Here is a 12318-nt window from a genome sequence, read left to right as displayed (position 1 = left end):
GGGCCGGTGGCCGCTCGGTGACCGGCCAGTCGCGCCGCCACCTGAGCGGCCCGGCCGTGCAGCACCCGGAGTCCGGCACAGAGGCCCGGCCAGGCAGCACCCGGGTCCGGCACAGGGGCCCGGCCAGGCAGCACCCGGGTCCGGCACAGAGGCCCGGCCAGGCAGCACCCGGGTCCGGCACAGGGGCCCGGCCAGGCAGCACCCGGGTCCGGCACAGAGGCCCGGCCAGGCAGCACCCGAGTCCGGCGCAGAGGCCCGGCCAGGCAGCACCCGGTCCGGCACAGAGGCCCGGCCGCACCTGACGGCCGCACATCACCTGGGTCCGGCACAGGGGCTCGGCCACACCCGACGGCCGTGCATCCATACCACTGTCCGACGACAGGTGAGAGTCCGGGCTTCCTGAGTGGACGGCGCTTTGTAATGCACCCCAGAATGAAATCCAGCTAAGTACTCGAAAGGCCTACAAATAACTAAGCCTCTCATGGCTCTGCTTTCTACTTTCCTTCCCATCGATTGCCAAACTAGGCGACAATCGGACCGACGCAAACCGGGCCCGGACGCGCCGGTCCGAAGAATACATCACATCCTTACCACGCCGACGCTGTAGCACACCGGATTCTGCGACCTGACCAGCCAACAGTGAGCGGACGAAGCCCCTGGGGAGCGTCGTGTCGCGTCCCGGGCTCTAACATGGGCACAGAGGGCGTGGCCGCGGATCGATGACGCTTGCCGTGTACGTCATGTGAGTCAGCTGCGGCGGACCGTCGCCAACGCCCGTCCCATAGCTATGACGGCAGCCTGCAAGTCCGTCAACGGAGCAGTCGGAACAGGCAAGTACTCCGCGACACCGCGGGCGCGGAGGAAAGGCCCAAATCGTGGGAGGGTAGACCCGATCTGAGAATCGGGTCCATCACGGACTCGATGGTCAGCTTACACAAAAAGCCTTGAGCCGCGGCCCACCACCAACCGCTGTTCCTGCAATAGTTGGAGTCCCATTCTCTGACGCCAGACTCCATCACCATGTGTGATGAAGGAGGCGTTCAGTCTTGATGCGACGATACAATACGCTATGATATGACTGCGACAAAATTTGGCACAGGGACAAAACAGATGCACCTGGACGAAGCACAGATAGATGTTTGTGCAATGGGCCAAGTCCGCCAGTCATTGCAAAAAAAAAAACCGATGACCGGTCTCGCGGAAATAGCCCAACACATATCCTTGACAACTGGCGAAATGTCTCTATGTCTCTCGCAACAGAGCAAGACTGCCCTTGCCAAACAGCCGAAACAGCCCAAAACAGCTGGGAACGAGGCATGCTACCCAAACTGTGCGATATAGAGTATGTACGTGCTTCGTTGCATTCCACTCGAGCCAACACAGCCAGCAGGGAAGCACGCAAATAGTGCTCCCCACGGGGTCACGCGCCCCCACCACACCCATACCTTATCAAACGTATTACTGTATTAGCTCATGCTTGAAAAGATGTTGGGTTCTTGGGTGGTGGGTTCGGGGTACACGCAACGAGCTATGCTTAGCAGGTACTCTGAATACGAAGTGACCCATGCAAAGCATTCGGAATAAATTTTAAAAATGCAACATGACAATTTCGAGGTGGAGAAGTATATATAAACAATTCGAGTGCATGTGATGTTCAATGACAAGCAAGAAATTTTTGGCGTGCCTGCGGCACGCTAAGTTGGGGTCATCTATCACCCCAGAAACGCGGAGAGAAGGTTGGCTGTCAGGCGCGTCCAATCTTACGGGGGAGACACAGCAGCGCTTCCGCGTCTGAACAACTCGCCCACCTTGACTCAGCCCACAGACATGGCGCCACATCGCTCGATATTTCGCCAGTTGTCATGGAAACGCAGACGACGCTAATGTCACCTCTGAAGCCGACGAATCCATGTAAAGGGTGCCATCAAAGTACAACGGCGGACTTACCGAGGCGCGGCTGGTGAGGGGGCGGTGGTGGTGGTCACGTGGGAAGCGGAAGACGGAAGGCAGGTGCCAGGCGGAGGTTGCAAATGTTAGGGAAAGGTGGGAGCCGCCATGCTGAATGTAAGGGTGGCGGACATTATTACGGGGTCGCCAACGGTCTCACCTAAGTCGGTATTGGAAACGGTGTACTGAAGGCGCCGCGTGGCACACAATGGGGTTGGGGAGGGGGGATGCCGACAGCCCGGCAAGCGCCGCAGATTGTAGGCAGCACGGTGCAGAACAGAGCCTGTCGGTTCCGCTGATTCGATCCATCGATCTGTCTGTTACATGCCTGGCGCCGGCTGAGTCAGCAGTGCAGCCGACTCCAGCCACGCCCCGCCGCACCCCCAGACCCCATACAGCCAGAGCGCTGGGGGCTTCGCTTTCTTCCAAATGACTGTGTCGCTTAAATTCGCCGGCACATCATTGTAATCGGAGTTGACCAAACAAGTTGCAAAAATGAGGTGGCGAACACATTTTAGTTGTGGGACACCATTCTCATTTGACATCACTCGGAAAATCCTACCACGGGCGGCCACCATCGGTATAAAATAAGGAGACACCAAAACATGGGCTCCTCCGGGATCTCCTGCTTTAAGTCAATTTGCAAAACCTTCTACCATGCATTCGTTTCTCACGACCTTAGTAACAGCTGCATTGTTCACCAAACTGCCACACAGTCCTAGTTCCCCACGCCGGGGGGGGGGGGGGGGGCACATCGTACACCGTTAGACGAGTCACGCCCCGCGTGCCCCAATGTTCGTGCGGCGCGCTCGTCACCACTCCCCTGTTCTGGGGCGCGCCCCTGTCCCCGGTGGCATCAGCTGCCGGACGACCGCCGCACACGGCACGTGGCGGCGGCTGGGCACGTGGTGGCGGCTGGGCACGTGGCGCCGGCCGTGCGGCGTCTGAGTGTCCCGCAGTGTACGGGACGTCCAGAGCCGCCCGGTCGGCCGCTCCGCCACCCCGAAGAAGTCCTGCCATGGCGGTGTTCGCCGACGGCGGGGTGTCGCCGTCGGCCGCAGCCCGGCCGCGCGCCGCCAGAGAAGCGAGCCGACGGTGAGTGACGGGGTCAGGCTGGCCCCAGAGGACGTCGGCCGGCAAGGTGGCTCGGCGCCCGTCGCCGCCGCCGGCCAGGCGCCGGCTCTGTCACATACAGCGTGTCTGGTGGTCATCGGAGCACGCTAGCAGACAGAGAAGCAAACGAGCAAACGAGCACATAACGACTGAGGCAGCGTGTCCCAGGCATGCCCCGCAGAGGCAGCAGACGATGGGCCGGATGCAGCGGCGCATCAGGGGATCAAACGTCGGGACCTTACGATTCGGGGACGCTGTAAAACGAGTAAAAAGAAGCACGCTCGGAAGACGCTGATGTGTCTGCCTCCTGTTCTGAGAAGACAGCAGCTCGAGATTGGCCCGCTCTTCTGACGGGGGTCCCTTGTTCGTCGTAATCAGCACAGGTCCATGCCGTCCACCCCCGGTCCCCACCGAAGCCGACACAGCGATTGATCGGAACCGGACCCCTTCTCACGCGAGGCAACCAAAATACTCGTCGGGCGCGGTCAATACTGGCGGCCGTCTGTCGCGGTTCAAGCCGCCGCTCACCGTATCATCGGACCTCCGGGCCCCTGGGGCCACGCAGTGCGCTTCCAAACGGCCGTGTCAAGATCGGGGTTTGATCGCTGTCGCTATCTGATACGAGTGCCGACACTGGGTATCTCTGGTGGTCCCGATACGCTCCAGTTGCCATCTTCTCATTTCCTATCTCCGATATTGTTAGGCCTCGATACAAAGGACACAGTTACAAAGCCTGCGGCTCTTTTTTAACAAGCTTCATTTGTTCAGAGCCATCGGAAACCATACGTACACACTGATCAACTGAAGAATGATGAACGCAATTGTGCATAGCTAAGAACGTGACTGGGCACATACACACGTCTTCTGCCGATGTAACTGGCAAACGTTATCTCACGGCAAGGACGGTTTCCCTGCACCTCTTAATATCACAAAACAGGCTAAACTACAAAGAACACCTTCCCATTTAGTTAGAAAAAGGAAACAAAACTGGTTGTGGCGCAATGGTTAAACCCAAGTCGTTTTTAGCGCCTAAAATCAGCATACCCGTCAGGGAATTGGCAATTTCATATGCATGATCAACAGAGCGTGACGATCATACGCTAGCACAAGAACGCACAGTTCGCACACCATACGCAATAATTTGTACGCGTAGACCATTTATTTATCTAAAACTGCGCAGATCATTAACGATGTCACTGATCTCAGGCCAAGGAATCTGGTTTTGAACACCAGAACAGTACAGTAAAACTGCACACTGCAGTCTCTTTCACAACAATGGCAAGACTACTGCATGAGATTCTTCCTGAATAAATTTCCTGCAATCAGGTATACACGGATGATGAGACACGATGACGGATATATATATATATATATATATATATATATATATATATATATATATATATATATATATAGTAGACGGATGAGACACGACCCAATTTTCTTAGATCCAACACCTGCAGTGTGATTCATCTTTTCAGTTTCATTTCCCTGTTCAATCAAATGACATTTCTATCTGCTTGACAAATATATCGGATTTGATCATATACGTTGATTGTTTCACAAGATCCCAACCCTCTTCATTCGTTTTTTTGCGAACATCTTTGATAATACCTAAGTAATGCACCATCGTTCGGAGTTTATCACAAGGAGTCCATGGAAGAGCCAATTTCTGCCACCGTCTCTGACTAGAAGCTGACTGGCAGGAGAGACCGGATGATACTTCAAGAATGCCGTAGTGAACGGAAATAATTAAAGTTCTTGCTAGTTGCGCTACCTGTTCCTACAAGTACTGAATCTGTGCAGTGACTGGCTTACGATAGCATGGATTGCTCAACGGTACCCCAATAAACATGCAAAACTTGTAACGAAATCTGGGTGGTAAACCTTGAAGATCTCTACAGAAAGCAATCGAACGCTCCAGCGAAGGTGACCGGAGAGGTGTAAAGGACCCTTCGCTAACTGGTTCTTTCATGGGATAGCCATGAGTATATTACAGAGTTCATGCTATCCTAGTCTTCTAGCAGCACGTCGCGCACGCAACGACTTCCAGAAGTTCATGGGTACGGTGACCAAGGACTGCAGACAATCACATATCCTATCACTTCAGTGACCATTCAGGCTGCGGACTCTGTGACTTCTGCTACGTGAATACAAATTCCGACTGGCACGTTGGATTCGGCCCGCCCCGGGCTGGACCGCCGGCTCCAGCGAACCGTCCGCTCGTCAACCGAAGCGCAACGATAAAAAAACCGTTGCAACATGAAAACGGACGTGGAAGATATTTTGCAATTTGCGTTGTCATTTTGCGATTTGTGACATACAGCGGGGAGACGGTAACATTTGCGTACGGATGGACAACAAGAACACGCGATCCACGGGATAACACAGGCTGACGACTGGACAATGAGGGCACTCCACGGCAAACGTTCACATTACGACATGATAGAGGAAAGCATCGCTGCCAAGGTAGGGGGCGAAGTCCCACCATTGTCTTCAATTAGGGCGAAGAACAGCGGCAGCACTCCAATAGCTTGGCAGAGAGTTGGCGTTCAGGGCTTGAGTCGACAGCTGCTCGCAAGCCCGCTAGCCTCCATTTACAGCACTTCCGGCTGTGATTCCGGTGTCTCCTGGCGAGGAGGCCGCTGCGCGACCCACTCCGAGGGCGGGACTGCTCGCACAGGCGGGTCATGACGTCACATCGGCGCGCGCCGCGGATTTACGGCCCATTTATGGTGGCGGCACGCGGTCAGGTGTGACGTCACAGTGGCAGCCCGACTGGGGCGGCCCATCAAAGGCCCTGCTCGTAATGGATATGCAGATCTGCGCCTGCATAGGACACAGCTCGTCGTATTTTGACTGCGCTCGACAGCACTGAAATGATGTGTACATCCGGGCCATCACTGGGAGATAGCCTCAGAATCCTTCAACCAACCACGGATTTAAGAGAATAGGTACAACGTTCCCGAAGGACCATTTTATCCCATTGAAAAGCTACATCCACGGTAGACGACCACCGTTGATGACTGAGCTAATGGTAAATCGGTCGATCTATATATGGAACTAATGGTGCCCAACTGAGAATGCTGGAGAAAGAGTTCTCAGGGCTCGACCGCAGGGTAGCCATCGTGTGCAGCAGTTCCTGTCCGCGGCGAGCGGACGAAGCACCACTCCGCCACTGCCAGCGGAGTGAGCCGTCGATATGCAAATTTCATGTCGGCTTACAACATTGCTTAAGCGCTCCGTTGCATTACGACAACACACGAATATGCTTTATGCATGGTTCAGGGCACTGTGATCATGTAGCATCACCTGAACCGACTACATCGATGTGGTGCAAGCCTGAAATTCAATAGGCAGGTGCCCATTACATTATCGGTTACGATTAACATTTATTCTGAAACGACTGGGCATGCGGGGTGATTAAATTTCTCGTACATGAGCGTTGTACGCCCAAAAAGGAAAACGGTTACGTGCAATGCCAACCGTATTACCCTCCGATTTCACAATACAACAGCTGACCGCACAACTCCATGCCCACTCCATGTTTTTGCATGCGATAGCGTTTGAATATGCTGTGCCGTTGTTGCGTTTTTACGACATGGCGAAAACGAAATCAGGCGTGTGTCAAGTGTGGTACTAATCGTCGAGTCTTTCGTCCACATATCCCTAATCCACCAAGCAGGATAGCAGGCATTAAGTTACATCTGCACACAAGAATAATACTTGGTTGCCGATTGAACGCCCTCCTAACCCTCGCCCTCATTCGCCGCCTCTCATATCGCGGACTAATGGGGGAGGGGGAGAGGGAGTTCTATGCGACCCCTGCCGTTTTCCAGCTACTAAAGGTACAGCTTAGCGGAATACACCAAAAGTTAAGCTTCAACGAGAGGTCGCGACCTGTCATGAGGTCTGTGTTGGCAGGTCAGTAATTAATTCCATTTTGCCAGGTGCAATGTAAAATTTTCCCGAAAATCGCACTTTTCAGCTTAATATATAAATATAGATATGGACATACATGCATAATATATACACACCTTATATATATATATATATATATATATATATATATATATATATGTACATACATATACGGGATTTACTTTGGATACATACCTCATACATACGAGACCATAACTTTCAGCGTCACAACACTTTAACAGGTGTGTTTATGATTCAATTCTGAGCACTCGTGTTTATTGTTGTTTGCGTTTTGAACATATTTTCATGATGAATGACCCAATCAAAGCAACAATGTAGACCAGCCGCACACGTTCCGCGGCATCATCAGCTGTCGCCGGCCGCCCGCGCCGGACGCTGGTCGCCGTGCTGTGTTCCACAAAAACCAGCGCTGGTACGAAATCCGAAAAGCTGGAGAGATGTTTTTGGTGTTGAAACACATGCAATGAATGTTCCACGGGCTGCTGATAATTTTAGAGGCACGATTGCACAGTATGCCGGAAAGGTGTGCTCAGAAATCTACAGGGCGGGGTCGTATCGATCCCCCCTGATCAAGGTGAGGAAGACGCGCCTCCAAAACAGACCTCGCGCGAATCTCCACAGCGAGACCGTGAGATCGTCGAGATCGTTCGTTTCACACCGGCGGAGCTAGCACCGAGACAGATCCAGTCCTCCATCACCAGGGCCAGTCCGCCTGCCGCCGACACACTCCGGCTGTCGCTAACATCGGCAGCGGGCGCCGGCCGCCGAAGCCACAGCGGCACCCGGGACGGCGCCAGGTCGGGTCAGGTCACCCACGCCCTGTGCCGGCCCAGGACACCGCCGTCGGTTCCCAGCTGGGGCTCAGCTGGTCGGCCGCAGGATCCCGTGCGAGCGAGACTGCTCCCGGTGACTCACGTAAACGCCGCGCGGGCTCACGTTACCGCCAGCTGGGCGGCGTGAGACGGAATCCACACGCAGCCCGTGCAGTCCGTGCACCGCGGCAGATTTCTCCGTGTGGACATCACGCGTAGCCAGGCCGCCCCAGTTTACATTCATGGACATGGGCGCATTTTGCCACGATAGACTCGTGGCTATTACCGCTTATCGTCAGCACACAAACACGCTCCCGCCGGCCGGCGCGAGCCTGAGTCGGTGCGGCGTATTCGGGAGCGGCTCGACACTGTGCGCCACACTATTTCAATGTCTGCCTCTTCAAACGTTGAAAACATGCTTGTTTGTCGGCTCCACTCAGCCCGCCGCCGGTAGCGCGATCCCGCCCACAACAGCGGGCCACCAGACGGACGTGGGTGTACATGACGTCACGGCAGAGGGCAGGGTGGGCCCGGCTGGCAGCTCTGGCGCTGTTGGCCGCAATTGGACAGTCGGCGACCCAGCCGGGCTGACTGAACGACAGCGGCGCCTCACGCAGAGTGGCTGCTGTCATCTCGACGAGCCGAAAATGGCAAAATGCCGCCATGCTGTGCGCTGTTTGCGTGCCGGTTCGTTGTCGGGCCACGTGCAGCCTCTGAAAGGCGCCCAAAACGGGATGGCTGGGTGGGGCTGACGTAGCGTACTCCAGCATTGTTCCCCAACAGCAAGCCGGGAGGCAGCCGAATACCCAGTGAGAGATGGACACTCGCTCGCCATACCGGTGGCAGAATAACCGATCGCGCAAAGGTAGGCAAAAAAGGGCACTCGCGGCCATGAACGCAGCTTGAGACGTCAAGCTTTGCAAACATAGCCAACGCTTTCTTTTGTAACGTCGTTTCACCAGCACCTCCTGGTATATTGAAGGTCGGTCGCCTCACCAGCACCTCCTGGTATATTAAAGGTCGGTCGTTTCACCAGCACCTCCTGGTATATTGAAGGTCGGCCGTTTCACCAGCACCTCCTGGTATATTGAAGTTCGGTCGCCTCACCAGCACCTCCTGGTATATTGAAGGTCGGTCGTTTCACCAGCACCTCCTGGTATATTGAAGGTCGGTCGTTTCACCAGCACCTCCTGGTATACTGAAGGCTGATTATTACCAGAGCATCCGCTTTTTATCCGCTTTTTAAGTTCAAGCGCTTCCACAGCAACCTTATGTCGTTTACGAGCACTATTCTATCCCCCCCCCCCTCCCGATCCAGCTGTTACAGCCGTCAGTGTTCTGACCGATTTCCCTGGACAGAGTCGACCTGCGAAGGCTGAACCGCCGCCACTGCTTCCAAGCCACCGCCCGGGTCGTCGAACGGTCGCCACGACCTCCTGCCATCGTCAGAAATCGGCACGGAGCGACTCGACTCCACCGCCCGAGCCACTGAACGGTCGCCACAACCTCCTGCCATCGTCAGAAGTCGGAACCAAGCGACTCCAGCGTTCGGAGCTATGGCCGACGACTCACCAGCTATTGAGATCGCTCAGTAACAGCTCAGTCGATATGTCAGGGGCGGTTCTAGCAGTGGTCAACTTATAAGCTTTCCCTTACACGCCGTAGATGCATTGGCCTTGCCGGCCACACCGGGGCCGTTCCGAGGCAGTTCAAAGACGTCCTGGGGCCAACACTCAACCGGTGGCTGCATGGGGAAGGGCACCGTCGCCGTGAATCTCCGGGGACGGCCTTCTCTCCCGATCTCCGCGTCACGCCAGAAATCGATGGCGGTGCTATTGAGCGTGCAGGCTGGGGCGCCGCGCTGGCGGGATGGCTCAGCACAGCTCCAGCCTTCCATGGGAGGGGGGAGGGGGGGGGGGGGCACAGCGCCGGCGGGATGGCCCGGCACCGCTCCAGCCGTCGGCACGAGCGGGGGAGGGCGTCAGTCGCGCTCGCTGGCCAAAAGCGGCGATCGCGGCGCTGAACTGCGGTTGAGTTCAGACATCAGCGCACGCTGCATATGGTTCCCGGTCTGCTCGAGGCAAGGTCAGCGAGTTGCCAGCGGCTGGAGACGACCGCGTGGAGAGAGTTGTACGCATTGTACGCACTGTACAGAGAGTTGTACGCACCTGCTTGACCCTCGGTGAGAAGTCCTGTTTGTTTGCGAAAGCTGCACCTGGATTACTCCACACGGAAGTAATGATGACCAAACCAACGCCAGCGTTTGTTAGTCGTTTTCCGTCCCGTGCCGCGTGTGTTTCCAAACACAGGTTCAAGGCTCGTCTGTCCTCGTTCCGCTGGACTCGCCCCCAGCCTGTGTTTGCCGTTCCCAGGTAAACGTTTGTGTTACGACGCCAACGTACGGTCTGGCGCGAGACTAGACCACACGTCACATCTGTTATGGAGTTGTGTGGTCTAGCGCGAGACTAGACCACATGTCACCTCCGTTATGGAGTCGTATGGTCTAGCGCGAGACTAGGCCACATGTCACCTCCGTTATGAAGTCGTACGGTCCTGGCGCGAGACCAGACCACATGCCCCCTCCGTTATGGAGTCGTATGGTCTAGCGCGAAACTAGACTACATGTCGCCTATGCTACGGGATTCTTTGGTCTGGCGCGAGACTAGACCACATGCCACCTCCGTTATAGGGTCGTACGGTCTGGCGCGAGGCAAGACCACATGCCACCTCCGTTATGAAGTCGTACGGTCTGGCGCGAGACAAGACCACATGTCACCTCCGTTATGGAGTCGTACGGTCTGGCGCGAGACAAGACCACATACCACCTCCGTTATGGAGTCGCACGGTCTGGCGCGAGACAAGACCACATACCACCTTCCGTTATGGAGTCGCACGGTCTGGCGCGAGACAAGACCACATACCACCTCCGTTATGGAGTTCAGCGAACTCCGCAGATTTCATGCTGCACGGGCGTGGTAAAACCAGACTGTCAAGGACGCGAGAAAGACTAGACGCAACGGGGATAGTTGACACCCATATGTGGGATGTTGTTTTACTGTAAGCAGGTCGCGGAAAGACGTTGTTAAGCACTCTGCAAGGCTAAAAGTTGTGATACGTCGCGCGCGTTGTGAATAAGTAATAGCGGCAGTTGTGCGTATCGAAATGACTGGCGCGTTTATTCAGCACTACGAGATAAAGTTCTAATCAACTGGCGTTGCAAATATGAACATCTCAGTTGACAAAAAGCGGGCTAGTGACTCGTCGCACCGCTAGAGCCTGCGCTTTGTTTCGTTACCGTTTCCAGGCAGCGCTCATCGGCTTTGAGCCGGCCTCACAGCGAGTCGCAACACGCCGTTCTTGAATGTGAGGGCCCGGGCAAAGGTAACGGAGTGTGCCGTATTCCGGGGCGGGGCAGTGCGACAGGTGTGGGCGCAGTGTAAACACACCTGGCACCACTGCTGGCACACGGTGCCGACTGAGCTCCACAGCTGGGGCGGCGGCAGTGTGGCTCGTGCAGCGGCAGCACGGGCCGGAGGGCCTGGGTCTGGCAAGGCAGCCCGGCCCGGAAGCGGAGGTGCCGGACAGGAGGGCGCGGAGACATACGAGGGTGGAGGCAGGAGGCTTACCTGAGGGCGACCCGAACGCTAGACTCGTCCGTCATCTGGGCTGCGGCGCCGCTGTGTCGCGTCTGGAACAGCACGGCCAGCAGGTGGACGGTCACAGGCACGGAAGAGACCATCGGAACTGATAGTAATGGTGAGTTATTTCATAACGGAAGGAGAAAACCCAATACCTGTGCGACCCCCGGTAACTAGGTTGATGAGGAAGGCTCTCCTATGCCGTCTACAAGAATCTCTAGGTTTTGCGGACCTCATCTCTTGAACGTTGTTTGGGGCCAATTAGCGCAGCTTTGTCATGTCCCTTATCGCTTTAGAACCCAGAAATATCCACAGCAGTGACGTCAACAATGCCGAACCGACGACTGGGAGGCATGTTACCGTAAATGTAAAAATATCATGTCTCATCACAGCTTAAAATGGGGCACACAAATATTCATGGACATGACTAAAAATGGTCAACATATACATCTACCTACATCAAACTTGTTTGCCAGGACCACATCATAGTGAAAATGTTTCTTCACTAATCGGGGTACAAAAATTAAAATTCGGTCAATCCACACCGAGAAGCCCTAATCCTTGAAGTGTCGCCTCTCGTCTCCGGTCCGCTGGTGGTTTCGCTTACGCTGATAAACGCCCGGCTACGTGCGACGGCTGCCAACGACGACCCGTGACTTGATGCCAGTGCCAACGCACACCCGCAGCGCGCACCACCCGGCGGCGCCACCGCAACTGACGCCGATCGACGTGAGCCGCTGGCCGGGCGACGGGCTGCCATATCCAGTGGTGAAGGGCGGCACAAATTCCTTCAGCACGACAGGGTTTCTCTTGACCTACGTTGCCTGTTATGTGCGGTGCAGCGCGCAGTCTGTGGATCGTTCTCC

At 55.5% G+C, this 12318-nt stretch overlaps 1 protein-coding gene across 1 annotated transcript in view; it reads right to left on the bottom strand.

Moving 5' to 3' along the window:
* The window catches only part of LOC119107285 (kinesin-like protein KIF21A), a 49844-nt gene extending 38286 nt beyond the window's left edge, over window positions 1-11558 (bottom strand). The window contains 1 exon segment of the mRNA XM_037230705.1: window positions 11441-11558. Within this exon segment, the coding sequence (XP_037086600.1) occupies window positions 11441-11553 (113 nt within the window). The 5' untranslated portion in view covers window positions 11554-11558.
* Between the last annotated feature and the right edge of the window lie 760 nt (window positions 11559-12318).

The sequence above is a fragment of the Pollicipes pollicipes genome, unplaced genomic scaffold (genome assembly GCF_011947565.3).
Source record: "Pollicipes pollicipes isolate AB1234 unplaced genomic scaffold, Ppol_2.1 Scaffold_6686;HRSCAF=7923_pilon_pilon_pilon, whole genome shotgun sequence".
Taxonomy (NCBI): domain Eukaryota; kingdom Metazoa; phylum Arthropoda; class Thecostraca; order Pollicipedomorpha; family Pollicipedidae; genus Pollicipes; species Pollicipes pollicipes.
Note: the sequence above shows the minus strand (reverse complement) of the source record. Positions and strands in the feature narration are given on the sequence as shown.